The sequence below is a fragment of the Cydia splendana genome, chromosome 25, assembly GCF_910591565.1.
Source record: "Cydia splendana chromosome 25, ilCydSple1.2, whole genome shotgun sequence".
Taxonomy (NCBI): Eukaryota; Metazoa; Arthropoda; class Insecta; order Lepidoptera; family Tortricidae; genus Cydia; species Cydia splendana.
Window position 1 is genome coordinate 9,338,174 of NC_085984.1, and position 21,296 is coordinate 9,359,469.

At 39.0% G+C, this 21,296-nt stretch overlaps 1 protein-coding gene across 1 annotated transcript; it reads left to right on the forward strand.

The window, feature by feature from the left end:
* Window positions 1–9,054: 9,054 nt before the first annotated feature.
* Window positions 9,055–20,998, forward strand: LOC134802875 (ras-related protein Rab-31). Its single transcript, XM_063775609.1, has 6 exons — window positions 9,055–9,242; window positions 10,328–10,455; window positions 11,270–11,412; window positions 13,606–13,750; window positions 15,100–15,220; window positions 19,355–20,998. Exons 1-6 carry the CDS (start codon window positions 9,200–9,202, stop codon window positions 19,459–19,461), a joined length of 687 nt encoding a protein of 228 aa, XP_063631679.1. The 5' UTR covers window positions 9,055–9,199; the 3' UTR covers window positions 19,462–20,998.
* The last annotated feature ends 298 nt before the right edge of the window (window positions 20,999–21,296 follow it).

Consider the following 21,296-nt stretch of genomic DNA (forward strand, 5'->3'; position numbering starts at 1 on the left):
GGGTTTCGGTGTGTACGCCACACATATGCTCTTGTGGCACGGACGTGGACCGACTGGGACACCACGGATTATCTTGTCAAAAAAGTGCAGGCCGTTTTTCGAGACATGCGTCGCTTAATGACATAGTCCGTCGGTCTCTTGCCACCATCAATGTGCCTGCTCTTCTTGAGCCGACTGGCATTATCAGAGATGATGGCAAGAGGCCCGATGGAGTGTCCTTAGTTCCTTGGAGCTTGGGACGGATGTTGGTGTGGGATGCTACCTGCGTAGACACACTGGCACCGTCCCACCTCCAACGGACTACTGTAAAAGCGGGCGGAGCGGCGGAAAGCGCCGAAATTCTAAAACGTGACAAATATAAGAGCCTCGGTAGAGAGTACCATTTTGTACCATTTGGTGTTGAAACTCTAGGTCCATGGGGTCCCAGCGCGCATAAGTTGTTTGCAGAAATCGCGAAGCGTCTGGTTGACGTAACTAGTGACCGAAGAGCTGGCGGCTACCTCGCACAACGTATCAGCATTGCGATACAGCGAGGAAATGCCGCCAGCATCCTTGGTACAATGCCTCAAGGGCCTATTTTAGATTTAAGCTAGTTATTAATTTCGTTTAGTAGTACCACTGTATATATATTGTATGTAAATAAATGTTTTATACCCCTTTTACAATTGTTTTGGAATTTTTACAATATTTTGAAATAACAGTACGTTGTTGTCTATTAAAAAGGTAGTTTTCAAACAGTTTTAAAGCATGACCTCTTACGCCTGTGTTTTCTAATTGTCGTAGTAAAACCTTGTGAATTACACAGTCGAAAGCCTTGGACATATCGATAAATAAAGCTACACACTTAGACTGGAATGACGCTTGTTTTGATGAGTTCTTTCTTATCCTTTCCACTCCACTGACGCACTTCATGCTAACTATGAGTCAAGCAAAATACTTATTTTATTAACTGCTACACGTTGAACCTCGTAAACATGTTACTCAGAACATTGTTGCATGCGGAAACGACTGAAATACAGCAAAGTATAATTTTAATTTATGCGACAATAATATTGTTTGATATCGTAAACGTTTTTAGTAAACCGATTTTCCGATAGATGGCACTGATTAATTCATTTGATCGCGCTAACAATGTTTTTTCTCTATTTGCATAAATCTTCCGAAAAATTTGGTTTTTACGCGAACTGGTAAACGTTTAAATACTACTTGCTCCAAATATATAGGTATAGAAATAAATCCAAATGAAAACTTTAATTTGTCAGTAAAATGACAAAAGTTTAGTGTGTGACAGTGATATAATTTCGGATTTCTCAACGTGTCTAAAAATGACGACAGAAGATAAACTTGACAACAGCGAAATACTTTTTATCGTCGGCTGGTGGTTTGTGGTGCTCTTGTGCACAGTCAGTGTGGTGTTTGGCGTGGTGAGCTGGATTGTATTGCCAAAATGGCAACTGATACGCCATTACGTGATCGTCAACTTACTTTTAAGCATTCTCCTATTCACTGGCATGTTGGTCATGGCTTTACACCTGTCAGTTTCGGGAAGCGAGATCCCTACGTATAGTTTATACAGTTTCATAGGGAACGTCCTTTATTTCGCCATCTCTCAATGGTTTGTTGTGGCAACTATTGTATTTTACATCGATTTTGTAAACGTTTTTCCGAAATTAAAAGAGATTAATGATCCTTTTCTATTGGTTAATATTTTTGGATGGCTTCTCCCTGTTGTGTTTGTAACTTTTAATAAAGTTTTGGCAGATGTTCATAAGTATTTTAGTTTGACGATTTTTTGTTGTAATATACTAGTAAATTGTACAGTGTACGTATTTGTGTTGTTAGCATTATATAAAAGCTCAAAAGCTTTTTCTATAAAAGTATTAATATCTACTTTAGTATTTGTACTAACTAGTGCACATCTATCTGTTAAAGCTGTTGATTTATTATTATCAATATTAATAAGTTCGTCTGATTCTAATTCTTTTGACTTAGAAATCCTACTTGCGTGGAAGTGTTGGGTTAATTCTGTTAATTTTTACTGTAATATTTTTATTACATTAATAATTAACGTATATTTCCTTACAATGAAAACTCACAGAGAGTTGTGGGCTGAAAATAGATACAGACAGAACGAAATAATCACTTTGAATAATATTTACGTATGAAAGATAATTTGCACTGTATTTAAAATTAAGTGCTTATAATATATTTATAATTGTTTGTTAGTTACTGTCACTTAATTTTTGATATTAGTTGCTACTTTTTTGGACCGTTTAAAATTATGTTCGTTACATTTTCAATCAGAAGCCATGTTATTCTCTCATATGAATGTAGTATTTTGACACTGTATTTACCAAATACCTATATAAAATGTAAAATCTACTGGAATCCAATTATTAATTGCCCCACTTTTAATTATGTATTCATATATTCCTATTTATTGCAAAACGCATAAAACAACTATGAGTCAATAGCAAAAGGAAAAACTTAAGTATTTTAATGATTTAGCCGTTGAACGGGTAAACATAATATAGTAAGATCAGTCACACCACTATTATGTTTGTAAACGGTTGGATGGAACCAACGTAATAAATTTTAAACAATTTTATTTTCGTTCTTACGTGTTTTGGTAAACACATTTTACTATAGATGGCGCTGTTACCTTCGCCTAAATTCCGCTAACGGTATTGTTCCCTAACGTCTAAGACATTTCATATAAATTGGGAAATAAGTGTTTAATGAAAATATCGTAACTGCAAAACAAAAAGTTAAAAGTTTTTCGTCTGACTAGAACGTGAAAATAGGACTTTAAGTACCTATCTAAAAATGACTCTAGAAATCAAAATTGGACCCAGTGAAAGGCTATTAATAGTTGGTTGGTGGATAGTGGTACTCCTGTCTTCTGCGAGTGTAATATTTGGCGCCGTGTCATGGATGATTTTACCGAAATGGCGGGAGGTCCGCCATTACGTTTTCGTCAATTTAATTTTGAAATTCGCGCTGTATACCGCTTTCTTTGTTGTTGGATTTCAATTAACCATTGTAGGAAGTGAAGTGAATCATTGTATGTTTAGTATAATTATAGTTTTTCTAAATTATGCCATTGCTCACTGGTTGATAATGTCAACTGTTGTGTTTTACGTCGAATATGTAAATGTTTTTACTAAGTTAAAAGGTATTAAGCAGCCATTTTTGAAAGTCAATATTTTGGGTTGGCTGCTACCTGTTTTATGGACTACGATGAACAAAATTTTGGGAATTTTTGATCAATATTTTAACGTGTCTATTTTTTGTGTAGTTTTGTTAATACATTGTATATTGTACTTACTAGTGTTGTATAATTTGTATAAAAGCTCTCGTGAAGCTATATCTAAAAAGATATTAATGTCTACATTTATATTTCTGTTTACTGCTGTTTACATTACTCTCAAAGTTGTTTACATAATAATTTTAAAAATATTAACAACTTCAATGGAAAACCTATTTGCATGGAAAAGTTTAGTGTATTCTATTGATATTTTGTATAATTTCATTACTGTGATTTCTTTGAATGTTTTTTTCTTGATGTTAAAGTCGCATAGAGAGCTGTGGGCTGAACATAGACAAAGACAGAATGATAATATTATGCTAAATAATATAAAATAATAGATTGATACTTGCATTAACACACTGGCGCCGCTTTAGGGCCGATACAGACGGAATGCAACCCGACTGCAATTTGTATGGGAACTGCTCACCACGCCGTCGTTGCAGTTGACGTGCAGTCGGCGTACAGTCCGTCTTTACCGGCCCTTAGTGTGATAACCACCTAAAGAAAAGGCCATCTCACACTTAGATAAAACCGTCTCTATGGAAAATTAGTATTTTATATAAGGAAAGTATAATTTTATTTTGAACGCCAAACGGTGCATCCATTTGCCGTGCCACTGACGCCACGGGGGTAAAATTTAGTTTTGTGAATAAATAGTGCTAACCTAAAAGTGTGGTGTTTCTCAGTAGATTTTCATCAAAAAACGTTCGACGTCAAATGCCGTCTTTGCGTTGACGTCAATTGCCGTCTGTAGCGTTCAAAAGGTTAAGTATAGGTATCTAATATGCTTTTACTTTTCATCTGTATATTAATTAGGTAGGTGGGTCAAAATTATTTTCGTTGCCTTGTTTTTGTCCCCAAAAAATGGGTGTAACTTTTTGTATGAGATGAGAATTAAGTTTTTAGTTTTTCTATAGGTCTATTTTTAAAAGTTATTTTAATTAAGTTGAAATATTGTATGATTTAACAATAGTTTCCGAACAGGATAATTGTAAGAATTTACTCAGTTTCTTAGAAATCATTACCGCCATGTTGCATTTTAATTAGTTCTCGTGTGATCTAAGGCTATGATATTTTATATGATCTAAGGAATATAGGTACCTATTATTAATGAATGCATAAATGACTAGAAGAAATATTGTTTTTCCTTGTCACACGTAAGTGAAGAAAATGTAAACCTAACCTAAGTAAAGAAGGAAGAATAAATTATTAATTATCATGAATCAAGTATTTTAACTGGATAAGGCATTTAACTGGATAACTGCACAACCAAACCCCGATTACTGTAGAAGGACACAGAATAGAATATGTCAAGAATTATATATACCTCGGAAAACAAATATCGTTCGACGCCAACAGACACGAAAACGAAGTAGATAGGAGAATAAACACAACATGGAAAAAGTATTGGTCACAGAAAGAAATCCTCAAAGGAAATTACAGTCTGAACCTCAAGAAGATCATTATGGATTCATGTATCTTACCCTCCTTAACATACGGAAGTCAGACTTGGACTTATACTAATAAGATCAAAAATAAAATCCTATCATGCCAGCACGCCATGGAAAGAAGTATCCTGAAATTGAGAAGAATAGACAAAACACGAAATGTGGACATACGCAACAAAACAAAAATCAAAGATGCACTAGAACACGCCATGACACTGAAATGGAAGTGGGCAGGCCACATAGCAAGATACCAGGATAACAGATGGACATTGCAAACAACGAAGTGGCTTGGTCCCACAGGAAAAAGACGACATGGACGACAAAAGGCAAGATGGGTCGACGATGTTGTAAAAACAGCTGGTAAAAACTGGATGACCGCAGCCCAAAACAGACAAACATGGAATAAAATGGAGGAGGCTTTCTACCCTATAGGGGCCATACAATAATATTCATATACTTACATACTATACACATAAATATTTCAAATAATGTAACTGTATGGATAAATAAAGCTATAATAATAATAAGGCATGATGGGTGGGGGGAATGAGCGAACGGGATAGTCTTATATATCTTTCAGTAGGAGTACCAGCGAAAGCGCTATTATTGTTTGTCCTTGTCACAGTCTCACATTTTTTTTTATTTTTTTTTTATTAAATTAGTATGGGCTATGGTGGGCAACAAATAAATTCGACCAATCACAGTGTCGCATTGCCTATGTTTTGTCCCTCACGGAGGCACGCGTATACCACTTCTATACGATCCTACCTTCTATATTAGTAAAATACATCTTAAGTGCTTTGTATTTATTTGTGTTTCTTTCCTTTCACCCTCCCTTTATACCTTGTCCCCGAAGGGCCTGCCATAGACTGGTTATTTTTGGTGAAAAAAATGACTCGACGAAATCATGGCTACAGGCTATAGGCCAATAGCCGGTTAAGACTGGTCTACAAAATACATAGTTTTATTACCTTACCATTTTGAACATTTTTAATTTTTTTGTGTAATATTGTAGAGATTGAATAAAGTAAAGTTAAGCTTTTTTTTTTTAATTATTTGTTTTAAAGTATGTTAAAATTTTCTTATGGTTTTCAGTTAAATAATATACTTAATTATACTTATCACTTTGTTTTTCGTCAACAATATTACAGTTGTAAATTTATGCTTATTCATTTTTTGTACTCCGTCAAAGAACCTTTCTGCTTTCAAGTATAGGTAATGATGTTGGCGTGTGTTGCATTTTTAGGTTGTAAGTACAAGACCCTGGACCTATGCCTGGACTGAGACTAATTAGCATCGTGAACTATGACCTCGGCGATCCTCGACGCAGTACCGTCTTTACCATAAGGGCACACGGGGCCCGTGCCCAGGGCCCCCATCCTCAGGGGGCCCCGAAGGACAGGCAGTAACATTATAATTTGATTACCCATAATAAATAGATGATCATAGTTGAAAAATGTTAGTTTAATTAGGTTTATACTTTCCAAAAGGGCCCCAAATTTATGTGCCCAGGGGCCCCAGCATAGTTTAAGACGGCTGCCTCGACGCTTTTGACAGGAACAGGTTGGAGACGGGGTCAAGACCAACATAGGTACGTGGAAAAGGAGGATGGTGTTTTCAGTTGCACAACTCACTTTTTTTTTCAAAATGGCGGAGCTATGGTTCAAAGTCTACAGCTCAAAGATCCACTAGTTTATCTTTAGATAATATTTTATTCCGGTCAAGTACCATTGAATTGTAAAATAAAACGTTCCGTTAACTACAGCTCGCGGGGAACGGCTTTTTTATGTAAACGAACCGTATATGTGCGCATTACATACTAACAGATTTCTTTAGGCGCGGCCTCAGTGATTTGATATCACCTAGAGCTGCTAATACCGCCTATGGGTTTTTTTTTATTTAATGTTTATTAAAAAGTAAGCTCCGAAAGAAAAACAAATGGTCCCCCCTCAATCCTCTCTAAATTTTGAAACATGGGTCCAAAAATATGAAAAAAATCGTGAAATAAAAGCTTAGCAAATACTGGAAACTAAAGCGAACACGCTCGGTCAAGCCATTTTTGAGTTATTGCAAAGTCTTCTTAGTAAAAAGACGTAGGTACAGAGCGCTGCGAAGGTACTCCCTTGCTTGTAATGTAGGTACGTATGATACTTACTAATAGCCCCTGTTTAGCCTATTCTGACAGAATGGTAACTATGGAACCCTACACTGAGCATGGCCCGACATGCTCTTGGCAGATTTTTACGTGGAATGTATTTACGAATCCTAGTCGGAGAATTAGGGCAATAAAAACACAGACGGCCGAAGCTGAGGGCCTACCACGTTCACAAATTGCAGGCATCTTTCTCTTTTACTCCAACTGGCATAATTAGAGTGACAGAGAAAGATGCATGCCCGCAATTTGGCACTTCCAGTATTCGCGGTATGAGGCCCTCTGTCTCCTCCCTGGAGCTGAAGCTTCGATGACGCAGGGCGACACGCTGGTCCCTCGTGATAACCTCCACGTCCGGAACGAGTTGGAAAAAACAACGGAATTCTAAAACCTTATCCTGTAATAAGTATGAAATATATGAAAAAAAAAGTGACTAAACAGCTCTATATGATATCCCTAGAAATTTAATCTGTATAATGTTTTCCGATTTGCAACTTGACTTGTGGCGGATAGCTCTTCGGCTTACAAACTTAACAATACTATAAATACACGGCAAACTCAACCTTAACAATACTGCATTAAAGATTAAAGCAACAGGAACAAGTGAATATAATTTGGCGAATAAATTTTCTGAAATATTGTAATGGCGCCCAAAATCCTCGCTAAATCGGCCATATTGGATTGCTTTTCCCGCCTTTTCTTCGGGTGCGTTCACTTTAGTACATTGGGATTAGGATTGTGCGGACAGAAATTTCATTATTTTAATTTAGCTGTCTGATTTGCGATAAAATGAATTTGTGAGTGAGCATTACAAGTATATAAAATAGAATTTGAAGCGTTCGAGCAAGATAATCGTTAATGTCAAATTTCTATGAAAATATGACGTTACCGATGGCACTTCCTCACTTTTTTTAATCAAATCGCTACAGATTTTGCTTTGAAGGACTCTAGGTTTTTATTTTTATGTAGGTACTTCTTGAATGAAACATCTAGTGGAAAAACAATAACAAAATCCTAAATTCTAAATATATTTATTTCAGAAATTAATAATACAAGAGAGGCAGTACAGTGATCCCCACCCCACACTAGGCTCAGCCTGTAACGTGGGGATCTTAGCGAAATACAGAGTACCGACATGTCGCGGCTATTATTTTAACTTTTAACAGAATATATTATAGGTAATTGCTGACCAGGTTTGGTTTAATTTCACCCCGTTTACCACTATATTATATTTTCTTTCTTATTATGAGGATGAAAGTAGAGTGTATTACAAGGTAGCAAAACTATTTCTATCTTGGGCGAGGCACTTAAATTTCGCTATGCTTAAGATTCCACGCTAGATTCCCCAGTACGCCTCGAAATCTCTTTTTAATTATTTACCACCTTAAAATCTACTATTTAAAATGTCTACAGTAAAATAAACTATTTTACTGTAGAGATAGGTATTAATAAATTCAGATAGATTAATATTAACAAATAAAATTATTTGATCTATAGTCAGGTACTCAATATTCCTTATTGGACTATATGTAGTATTATATTAATACAACACAAAAGTACTATAATTTTCGAGGCTTTATATTTTATGGCAAAAGCTTAATAGTGATTGCTTTTAGATGGGCGAAAGCGATGTGTAGGTTAATGCCGTCATCTATAAATTCAATAATGGTTTTATGAGATATAAAATGAAATTAATTATCTAGCGATCATTAATTCCTTCTTCATAAGTCGCTACAAACGCAATGGTAGTGCCATCTATTGATTAAAATAAGAATGTAAATAATTATGGTTAGCAGCGACATCTAGCGTTGAGTAGCGTCATTATGAAGCTCTCGCAGAGACAACTTAGTTTTTCCTCTTTGAAGTTAGGTCGGTTACAGTGATTTCTAAATAGTACGTAAAAACGATTGTAGATGGTACTAAATTCAAATATTCGTATTATTAGGAATTTATGAAAGAACGAAAAACGGAACGAATATAAAATTTGCAAATATATTTTAATGCATTTTTTGCAATTATTTAATGAACCGTTTATTATACTCAATTTTATTTAAGTTTGCAAAGGCAACGGCCAACTCGAACTTGACCACTCGCAAATGACAACTGACAAATGTCATATGTCATTTTATATTTGTCAGCACAGTTGGAAACTTCATCATGAACATGTATTGTTATTATTACATGTTTTTGTAAAGTTTATACCTTTAGATATCCTTTATCCTGTTAACAACGATGTGAATAATCAAAATCGAGTGCCTAGGAAACTTTGTAGTGTTAAATACAGCTAAAATGAAAGTGGTTGAAGCAAAAATAGTGGTACTAGGATCACAAGGTACGTATTCTTCTCACCTTTGTTATGATATAACGCATTATGCGTATAGTTACATAAAACTGGTATATATTAAAAGGAATGCGTTCAATTCTTAGTATAGTTTGTCTAAATAGATTATTATTTGATTAATAATGTAATTGAAATAACCGGTTTACAAATTTGTCAATTTCGTAACGTCTATTATTTTTGGCTGTCAAAAGTTCTCTTGTGAATTGAATTTATACCTTGTGTTGTTGGAGTAAGGCACGGTTTTGATTGGTTCGTTAAAAGTAATATTTTTTTTATTTTAAAGATAAGAAGGGTTATAAAAGTTTTTGCTATATTTTCATCATTCATTATATTGCTGCTAGTCTAGAGTTAGACCAAGAAAAGTCTGCAGTGATTTTGATAGACCACGCAATGCAAGTGTTATTTATACGTCATAATTTCATAGAAGTTTGATGTTTAAAGTAACACTTGCACTGTGTGTGTTGTTTTAATATTTTTTGAACCATGTCCAATTCAAGGTGCATAACATAATGTAATATGTATAACTATAACAAACACTTTACCCTTAGCGTATCCTTATTATGTTTTGATAGATTACCTCATTATTAAATATATATTATGGGATAATGTTGCACAAATTGACCTAGCCTCACAGGAAGCTCATCAAGGCTCATATGTGACAATTTCAACCAAAAGATACCACTTTGTCGGTTGTTGATAAGGTTGATTTCAAATTGAAGCTATATGGAAATAGCACCTTATTGACAACCAACAATAGGTACCCTTTTGGTTGAGAATGGCACATATTGTGGTTACCTACTATAGTATCTTTAGGTATTTAAATAAAAGTAAACAAAATCTACCCTCCAGTGGCTCCTTAAGCCAGTTGAGGGTAGATGAAAACATTACATTATCAAATAATGTAGGTTAAAGTCAGGTTGTTCAGTGACAGATCCAGGTGGTTTTGTATTTGGTTGGTTAATCAATAAATGTTATAACTACCTGAAAATGTACAAATTATTTGTTTACTTGTATTTAAATACTTAAATATACAGAGTATAGATAACAATATATGTTTTATAACATAATTTTCCCAGGTGTCGGCAAAACAAGCCTTGTGGTCCGCTACATAGGAAAAATGTTCTCCAAACACATCTCGCCCACCATTGGAGCATCATTCTTCACATGCAACATAAACGTTGACGGAGCCAGAGTAAAACTACAGGTTACTCAATATTATATATAGTCAATTTTGAGACCCATGACTTAGGGTCAGTTGCACCAAACTGTTCGTATCGTTAAAGAGTTCGCTAAATTTTTATGTATGGAAAGTTTCATAGTAAAGTGCCAGGGGGCGCCGGCTGACGTTGATCAGTCTGTCAAATGTGGTTGGTGTAACTGGCCCTTATTAACGTATTACAGACCAACCACCTGTTGTAGTATACATACATGTGCAGAGATACATACCGTACAGAAAATTCACTCCTTCACAAAAGTCAGATTTAGGTATAAAATTATACCTATACTCGCCGCCTGCAACAAAATTGAAACTTATAACCGCGCACGAACGGTAAATCTCGTTTGCACGAGCGTCACGTGACACGACTATCGTGCGGTCGAGCGGCCTGCACTGCCATACACCTGCCGGCCCGGGCGGCGCACCGGCCAAATGTACCTAAACTGCGTAGTGACACCCCCCTGCAAATATCTGAGGTGTTTCCCTTGCGCTATGACATGGGGTTCATCAAGAAGCAGGTAACCATTTAGGGTTATCAAAGGTTGGCAACGCATAAGTGGCTCCTCTGATGTTGCTTATGTCCATGGGCGGCGATGACTGCTTCCCATCAGGCAGCTAGTCTGCTCGTTTTCTTCCTATTACATAAAAAAAAGCGAGCGGCGTTGTAGTATACATATCCTTATGAGAGACGGCACACCGCTTGCGTGACGTGTGCGTCTCCAACATTTTAGTGCACGCGCACGTACACGTCCCACGCGACCCGGTGTGCACAGGCCTTAAATATGACAAACCAATGTTGCAGGTATGGGACACAGCAGGGCAGGAGCGATTCCGCTCAATGGCGCCCATGTACTACCGTAACGCTAACGCAGCGCTACTAGTCTACGATATCACTAGCGTTGGCAGTTTCACTGCGATTAAAACATGGGTCAAAGAGCTACAAAGGTTAGTATTCATTGTGACATTAACACTCAATAGCAATGATATTGGGTCATGTACTACCGTAACGCCAACGCCGCGCTTCTAGTCTACGATATAACTAGCGTTGGCAGTTTCACTGCGATTAAAACATGGGTCAAAGAGCTACAAAGGTTAGTATTCATTGTGACATTAACACTCAATAGCAATGATATTGGGTCATGTACTACCGTAACGCCAACGCCGCGCTTCTAGTCTACGATATGACTAGCGTTGGCAGTTTCACTGCGATCAAAACATGGGTCAAAGAGCTACAAAGGTTAGTATTCATTATGACATTAACACTCAATAGCAATGATATTGGGTCATGTACTACCGTAACGCTAACGCCGCGCTCCTATAGTCTACAATATAACTAGCGTTGGCAGTTTCACTGCGATCAAAACATGGGTCAAAGAGCTACAAAGGTTAGTATTCATTGTGACATTAACACTCAATAGCAATGATATTGGGTCATGTACTACCGTAACGCTAACGCCGCGCTTCTAGTCTACGATATCACTAGCGTTGGCAGTTTCACTGCGATCAAAACATGGGTCAAAGAGCTACAAAGATTAGTATTCATTGTGACATTAACACTCAATAGCAATGATATTGGGTCATGTACTACCGTAACGCCAACGCCGCGCTTCTAGTCTACGATATCACTAGCGTTGGCAGTTTCACTGCGATCAAAACATGGGTCAAAGAGCTACAAAGGTTAGTATTCATTGTGACATTAACACTCAATAGCAATGATATTGGGTCATGTACTACCGTAACGCCAACGCCGCGCTTCTAGTCTACGATATCACTAGCGTTGGCAGTTTCACTGCGATCAAAACATGGGTCAAAGAGCTACAAAGGTTAGTATTCATTGTGACATTAACACTCAATAGCAATGATATTGGGTCATGTACTACCGTAACGCCAACGCCGCGCTTCTAGTCTACGATATCACTAGCGTTGGCAGTTTCACTGCGATTAAAACATGGGTCAAAGAGCTACAAAGGTTAGTATTCATTGTGACATTAACACTCAATAGCAATGATATTGGGTCATGTACTACCGTAACGCCAACGCAGCGCTACTAGTCTACGATATCACTAGCGTTGGCAGTTTCACTGCGATTAAAACATGGGTCAAAGAGCTACAGAGGTTAGTATTCATTGTGACATTAACACTCAATAGCAATGATATTGGGTCATGTACTACCGTAACGCTAACGCAGCGCTACTAGTCTACGATATCACTAGCGTTGGCAGTTTCACTGCGATCAAAACATGGGTCAAAGAGCTACAAAGGTTAGTATTCATTGTGACATTTACACTCAATAGCAATGATATTGGGTCATGTACATCGCCATTCATCCTTCATTTAATAGTAATAAAATCGGTCATGTTTATGGAATTTTCCATGTAAAGTAACCATTTTTCATACACATACATAATTAACACAATAAAATTCATATTCCGAAAATACATTTGCTCTCCCGAAAACCTCAAAAACTACTACCTCCAGTGGCAGCTTTGTGAATAGAAAGGGTGTTTCCACATTACCTATTCGGAAAGGGCTATTTCTTCCCTGCTAGAAGGGATTAAAATGGCACTTTTCTTTCCTGCTAGGAGGGATCAATAGTAGTTTGTGTTACAAGGGATCAAAATAATATATTTCCGTCAAAGGCGTACATTGAATCCTGAATGAAGCGATGGATTCTACAATAAACGACGAACGTAGTGAGGGATTCTAAAGTAGAATCCCGAGCGTAATGAGGGATTCAAGTGTTAACGCCCAAGACTAAATAATTTTGATACCGTGTACTGCTTTTCACATCAACTATGAGGAAAATATAAAAATCTTAGTGTTGAGACAATTATTATGTTTCAAAATATTATTCAAGCTAAAAAAAGAATGCAAAAAATAACAAAAACAGTGTCCTAGAATAGAAAAGTGCCACTATGATCCCCCCTAGCAGGGAGGAAAAGTGCCACTTTGATCCCTCCTAGCGGGGAAGAAAAAGTCCTTTTCCAAATAGGTGATGTGAAAAGCACTTTTCTGTTTTAAGACATGTTAATATGAAAATCGTATGCACATAATCGTTATTTTTAGCCTGGGGCCATGTTTTACTATTTGCCAAAAAGTTGCCAAAAAGTCATCAATTATTGTCAATCTTTTTTTCAGCAATGTGCCAGAACCAATGGCGTTAGCGCTTGTGGGCAACAAATGCGACTTGCACGAGTCCCGCGCGGTCCCGTACTCCGAAGCCAAGCAGTACGCGGCCGCAATCGGGGCGCAGTATTGTGAGACCTCGGCCCTGCACGACCAGGTATTGAGTTCATCTCTCTCTCTCTCCCTCCATCCCTCTCCCTCCCTCTCTCTCTCTCTATTTCGCTCTATAGTGGCAACAAATGCGACTTGCACGAGTCCCGCGCGGTCCCGTACTCCGAAGCCAAGCAGTACGGGGCCGCAATCGGGGCGCAGTATTGTGAGACCTCGGCCCTGCACGACCAGGTATTGAGTTCATCTCTCTCTCTCTCCCTCCATCCCTCTCCCTCCCTCCCTCTCTCTCTATTTCGCTCTATAGTGGCAACAAATGCGACTTGCACGAGTCCCGCGCGGTCCCGTACTCCGAAGCCAAGCAGTACGCGGCCGCAATCGGGGCGCAGTATTGTGAGACCTCGGCCCTGCACGACCAGGTATTGAGTTCATCTCTCTCTCTCTCCCTCCATCCCTCGCCCTCCCTCCCTCTCTCTCTATTTCGCTTTATAGTGGCAACAAATGCGACTTGCACGAGTCCCGCGCGGTCCCGTACTCCGAAGCCAAGCAGTACGCGGCCGCAATCGGGGCGCAGTATTGTGAGACCTCGGCCCTGCACGACCAGGTATTGAGTTCATCTCTCTCTCTCTCTCTCCCTCCATCCCTCTCCCTCCCTCCCTCTCTCTCTATTTCGCTCTATAGTGGCAACAAATGCGACTTGCACGAGTCCCGCGCGGTCCCGTACTCCGAAGCCAAGCAGTACGCAGCCGCAATCGGGGCGCAGTATTGTGAGACCTCGGCCCTGCACGACCAGGTATTGAGTTCATCTCTATCTCCCTCCCTCCTTCCCTATCCCTCCCCCCCCCCTCTCTGTCTCTCTCTCTCTTGGTCTTGGTGGCTCAGCTGGCAGAGCGCTGCAGTATCGATCCAGAGGCCGTGAGTTCAATGTTTGACGTTTATAATATCTGGGCTATCAAAATCACTGGCAACCTAGCTTGGTCTAACTCTAAACGCAAGTAGCAATTTTTGAGCTCTAGTCAGACTTATATAGGTTTTAGGGTTCTGTCCACAAAGGGTAAAAACGGGACCACATTACTAAGACTCCGCTGTCCGTCTGTCCGTCCGTCCGTCTGTCTGTCACCAGGCTGTATCTCATGAACCGTGATAACTAGTGACAGTTGAAATTTTCACAGATGATTTCTTTCTGTTGCCGCTATAACAACAAATACTAAAAACAAAATATAAATAATTATTTAAGTGGGGCTCCCATACAACAAACGTGATTTTTTGCCGTTTTTGCGTAATGGTACGGAACCCTTCGTGCGCGAGTCCGACTCGCACTTGCCCGGTTTTTTCTAGTTCGTTGCGAGACAAACGTACCATACCGTATAATATACCTATTTTCTTTTGCTGTCGCAGGGCATCGACCAAGTATTCCTGAGCACGGCCACAGCGCTACTGCAAATGTCGACCACAACCTTGAGCGCTTCGCTACGCTCTTACGACTCGGCAGAGGGCGACACCGACAGGGTACCCACAGGTAACCATACACACACACACACACACACACACACACACACACACGACCAAGTATTCCTGAGCACGGCCACAGCGCTACTGCAAATGTCGACCACAACCTTGAGCGCTTCGCTACGCTCTTACGACTCGGCAGAGGGCGACACCGACAGGGTACCCACAGGTAACCATACACACACACACACACACACGACCAAGTATTCCTGAGCACGGCCACAGCGCTACTGCAAATGTCGACCACAACCTTGAGCGCTTCGCTACGCTCTTACGACTCGGCAGAGGGCGACACCGACAGGGTACCCACAGGTAACCATACACACACACACACACACACGACCAAGTATTCCTGAGCACGGCCACAGCGCTACTGCAAATGTCGACCACAACCTTGAGCGCTTCGCTACGATCTTATGACTCGGCAGAGGGCGACACCGACAGGGTACCCACAGGTAACCATACACACACACACACACACACACACACACACACACACACGACCAAGTATTCCTGAGCACGGCCACAGCGCTACTGCAAATGTCGACCACAACCTTGAGCGCTTCGCTACGATCTTATGACTCGGCAGAGGGCGACACCGACAGGGTACCCACAGGTAACCATACACACACACACACACACACACACACGACCAAGTATTCCTGAGCACGGCCACAGCGCTACTGCAAATGTCGACCACAACCTTGAGCGCTTCGCTACGCTCTTACGACTCGGCAGAGGGCGACACCGACAGGGTACCCACAGGTAACCATACACACACACACACACACACGACCAAGTATTCCTGAGCACGGCCACAGCGCTACTGCAAATGTCGACCACAACCTTGAGCGCTTCGCTACGCTCTTACGACTCGGCAGAGGGCGACACCGACAGGGTACCCACAGGTAACCATACACACACACACACACACACACACGACCAAGTATTCCTGAGCACGGCCACAGCGCTACTGCAAATGTCGACCACAACCTTGAGCGCTTCGCTACGCTCTTACGACTCGGCAGAGGGCGACACCGACAGGGTACCCACAGGTAACCATACACACACACACACACACACGACCAAGTATTCCTGAGCACGGCCACAGCGCTACTGCAAATGTCGACCACAACCTTGAGCGCTTCGCTCCGCTCTTACGACTCGGCAGAGGGCGACACCGACAGGGTACCCACAGGTAACCATACACACACACACACACACACGACCAAGTATTCCTGAGCACGGCCACAGCGCTACTGCAAATGTCGACCACAACCTTGAGCGCTTCGCTACGATCTTATGACTCGGCAGAGGGCGACACCGACAGGGTACCCACAGGTAACCATACACACACACACACACACACACACACACACACACACACACACACACACACACACACACACACGACCAAGTATTCCTGAGCACGGCCACAGCGCTACTGCAAATGTCGACCACAACCTTGAGCGCTTCGCTACGATCTTACGACTCGGCAGAGGGCGACACCGACAGGGTATCCACAGGTAATTCTCATATTACTCATATTAGTACGCCTATGAGCTATAAAAAGTATAAATGTTCAAATGAGCTGATTCTTCCGTTAACATTTTTAATAAACCAATCGTTCACAACAGGTACATTTCCAAATGCTTTAAAAGTAGCCGTTATCAAACCTATTCCTAAAACAAAAAACCCAACCGACCCAGACCAATATCGCCCCATTGCAATGTTGCCAACTTTCTCTAAAATCTTTGAATCGATTATGGTGAAACGCTTATCATACTTTTGTGAAAAATATAGCATATTTGATGATAGCCAATTTGGTTTTAGAAAGCAGAGAGGTACAGTACAAATTCATTCAGGAAGTCATAAATATAATAGACAGTAAGCATTCTGCTTTTGGACTAATGCTTGATATGAGTAAAGCGTATGATCGTGTCAAACACGATATTTTACTAAATAAATTATACGGAATAGGGATACGTGGAGATGCCCACAACTGGTTCAAGTCCTATCTGAAGAACAGAATCCAATTAGTTGAAGTAGAACATTATGATATTAAAAGGAAAACCGTTGAGAAAATATATTCAGAAACTAAACAAATAACATGCTCCATTCCGCAAGGTAGTGTCCTAGGTTGTATCCTATTTTTGATTTACATTAACGACCTGCCAAAGATAATAAACTCCATCAATATCAAATGTTTTTTATATGCCGATGATATTTCCATAGTATTCTCAAGTCAAAATAATGAGGAAGTAAACCAAAAAATGAACAGTATCCTAAACGTAATTGTTAAGTGGTTTGATGACCATAATTTACTATTAAATCTTAAAAAAACCAACCTTATACAGTTTAGACCCCATCAAAGATCCCCAATAGATATAAATTACACATACCTGAATAATACTTTCCAACAAATTAGTAATTGCAGTCTTCTTGGTATAAATATCGACGAAAATATCAATTGGAAATCTCATATTGACAAAATTAGTACAAAACTTTCTCGATTTACCTATGTCTTAAGAAATATTAAAAAAAAGCACAGATTTTAAAACGGCCGTTGCTGCATACTATGCATTTACCCAAACCTGCCTCCAATATGGAATCATTTTGTGGGGCAATAGCACAGACATACTACAACTATTCATACTGCAAAAAAGGTGCATAAGAATTCTTACAAATATTAAAAACCTTGAAACCTGTAGACCTCACTTTAAAAACTTAAAAATTTTAACTTTACCGTGTCTATATATTCTAGAAGCCAGTAAATTTGTCCGCAAGAATCCAAGTTTATATACAAAAGCAACAGACCGCCACACATGTGCCATAAATATAAGAAATAAAGATAAAATAGCCATACCATCAAGTAACTTACAAATTAGTAACAAGAGCCCTCACGTAATGACTATAAGAATTTATAATTACCTTCCAAAAGAAATAACTAACGAGCAAACATACACAAAACTTGTTACTAAGCTAAAAACCTACCTAATAGATCACAGTTTTTACTCCCTGCAAGAGTTTTTCAATGAAAATAAGTATAATTCAAAGATAATAAAATAATAATTTTGTTATATTTAATAGGCGTAGAAATAGATAAATTATAGTGTACCTTTCTTATGTGTATACATATTTTATATGCACGTGTATTTGCAATGCCCTTGTAGGGTAACATGTTGTAACCTTATTGTACTTGTAGAGTAAGATCAATATGTGAGCAATAAACATATTCTATTCTATTCTATAAACACCCATGGCTCCGCCTAAAAACTGCATCGACTAAATATCTATAACTGTAATATTATCTAAATAAAACTGCTCTCAAAATTTCACGAGAATTAACAGAAAAAATAAAAACGGCTATTTTCTTGTTTTGTCCATAATTCAAGATGGACTCTCAGTGACCTTGACGTCACGTTCACTTATCGTTTTGTTAGGGGCGTTTCGCGAGTGAAGTACGACTGTCGGATTTTGACTACCATTTCTGACTTTTGTATTGCTTTAATGCAATGGGTCCCATATAGACATTTGATCCTAAAAACAAACCTGATCGATTGATACCATTAATGAAAATTATTTATTTTAACATCTATAAACATTTAACATATTTTTAGAGACTTCTTCTTCGAAATAAAAAAGTCGATTAAAAAAACCGGTCAAGTGCGAGTCGGACTTTTGACCTTCACCAAGGAGGAGTTTTGGCCGAAGGGTGTCAAGTTCCGGCGGTTCCGCGGCCGGCTCCCTGACACTGCGGGGTTGCGTAATGCATCGCAGCCATAATGTGATATGTAGTGTTTAGTTTTTAAAGTTTAGTTTTAAAATATATTTTTATATAATATGTATGCTAGTTTTAAGGTATTTATGTATGGGCCATTAGTTGCCTGAAATAAAGATTTTCATTTCGTAAGTCCGACTCACGCTTGAATGCACATTTCCTGTCAAGTTTTCCTGTCATCTATAGATGAAGAACTATTTTGTGTATTTTTTTTCAAAATTTTAGACTCAGTAGTTTCGGAGATAAAGGGGGGGAATGGTCGGACAGACAGACGCACGAGTGATCCTATAAGGGTTCCGTTTTTTCCTTTTGAGGTAAGGAACCCTAAAAATGGTATTAATAAAAGGTGACTCTGTTTAACAGGGGACCCCACAGAAGATCCGGCGACACACACGGGCAAAGTGGAGCTCCCAGCTTGGAGCATCGACAGCATCGCCCACGGGGAACCCGCGAGGAGCATGTGTTGTTAGCACCGAGCACGAGCGAGATGCATAGAAAGTTGCGTTTCCGATAGCGTTTATGTCAGTGCCAAACTGGTGGTAGCCACACTGAAGTATAGTGCACTACTTAAAATGCAACGAAATACCTACGTTACCTTATTGACACTATCTTGCCTTTTAGCCTCAATGCCATGTCCCGCCAAAGTGAGTGGCGCTGAAAGAGGTGTTTAGTACCTAATTATGATAAAATTATATACAAAAATATGTTTAATAATTGTGTTCAGAGTATAATAAAAGAATATTATAACGTTGTTAAATAATTAAGGTAGTTATAAATAATTATAAACGTATTTTAATCTCAATTTGACAGATAGTTAATGTGTGAGGGCTATATGGGACCAATTTTCAAGTGTTGTTAAATGCTTACCTAGAAACTAAGACGGAACATTTAAAATATTGTTCAATTAGATAAAATAAACCTTAGACATCGGTTACACGCTAATTCTGGCGTCAGTTCCGTCCATCATTCCATTCGAGTTTTGACTGATGCCAGAATGATGGTTAATGGACACGGTTAGACGATCAGTCCAGACTGACAACAGACTGATAAAATTACGACAATAGGCTACATTCCTACTAGTCAAATCAGCTTCTTTTTTAGAACTGTCAAAACGATTTTTTAGTATGGAATTTATATGAAAACATAAAGTGACGTCACGGTAAACTCACCTACTTTTTATATTTCAATCCGATTTATTAAATACAAATTGTGTTTAAAAATAGCTGCTATCTATGTTTTTCTAATAATTATCTGGTGCTTTATTTCGTGCACGGTTTGAAATAATTTGTTTTAAGTACAGGAAACATCCCTATAGACATCGGTTACACGCTAATTCTGGCGTCAGTTCCGTCCATCATTCCATTGTTGCATGGACGGTGACTGACGCGAGAATGACACAAAGAGGTTACACGATCAGTCTCCTATCAGTTTTCTGTCATTCAAAACGGACTGACGAATATTATCAAAACATTTAAATTTTCATCAGTCCATCAGTCCGCGTGTTACACGATAATTCTCCCATCATTCTGACCAGTATAATGGACACTGACGCCAGAATTTAGCGTGTAACCGATGTCTTACTTCTTACTTCCGTTGGCGCTACAACCCTTTGTGGATCTTGGCCTCCTCCACAATCTTCCTCCAGTTGTTGCGGTGCCTGGCGACCTTCTTCCAGTTGGTAAACTTTCCCATCTTCCTAAGATCTTCTTCTACACAATCTATCCAACACTCTTAGGCCTGCCTTTCGGTCTTTTTTGTTGCGGAGATAAAATAATCCACTTGAGCTTTTTACATGGTTTAATAATATACTCCGCCTGGTACTCTCTTCCCGTCTTTTCTAGGTCACCTAACTGACACAAGCCTACGTCATCATGCGACAGCGCTATATGATAATATGCGATAGCGCTATATATAGCGGCCATGTTATTGTGACGTTGGCCTGTGTCACTCTGGGAAGAGAAGACCATGTTTTATTAGACTATGGGCTTTTTATATGTCCTTTCATAGAATAATACATTACGATACAAGTGTGAAAAGTAAGAAATTCGCAACGAGTGGCGATAAATTGAATCACGACCGAAGGGAGTGTTTGAAAACGACACGAGTTGCGAATTACCTTTTCGCAAGTGTATTGTACAACGTTTTACAGTACATATGGCCTTTTAAATTTTCGACATGCACGTATTGTGCCAATTACCTCACTAGGGCGGTAAAGTAGCACCATATGTACTGTAAATAATTAAAAAGTGTTCTTAATATTATGACCGCAAATGAAATAAGATCAGAATAAATAAAAAATAAAGAT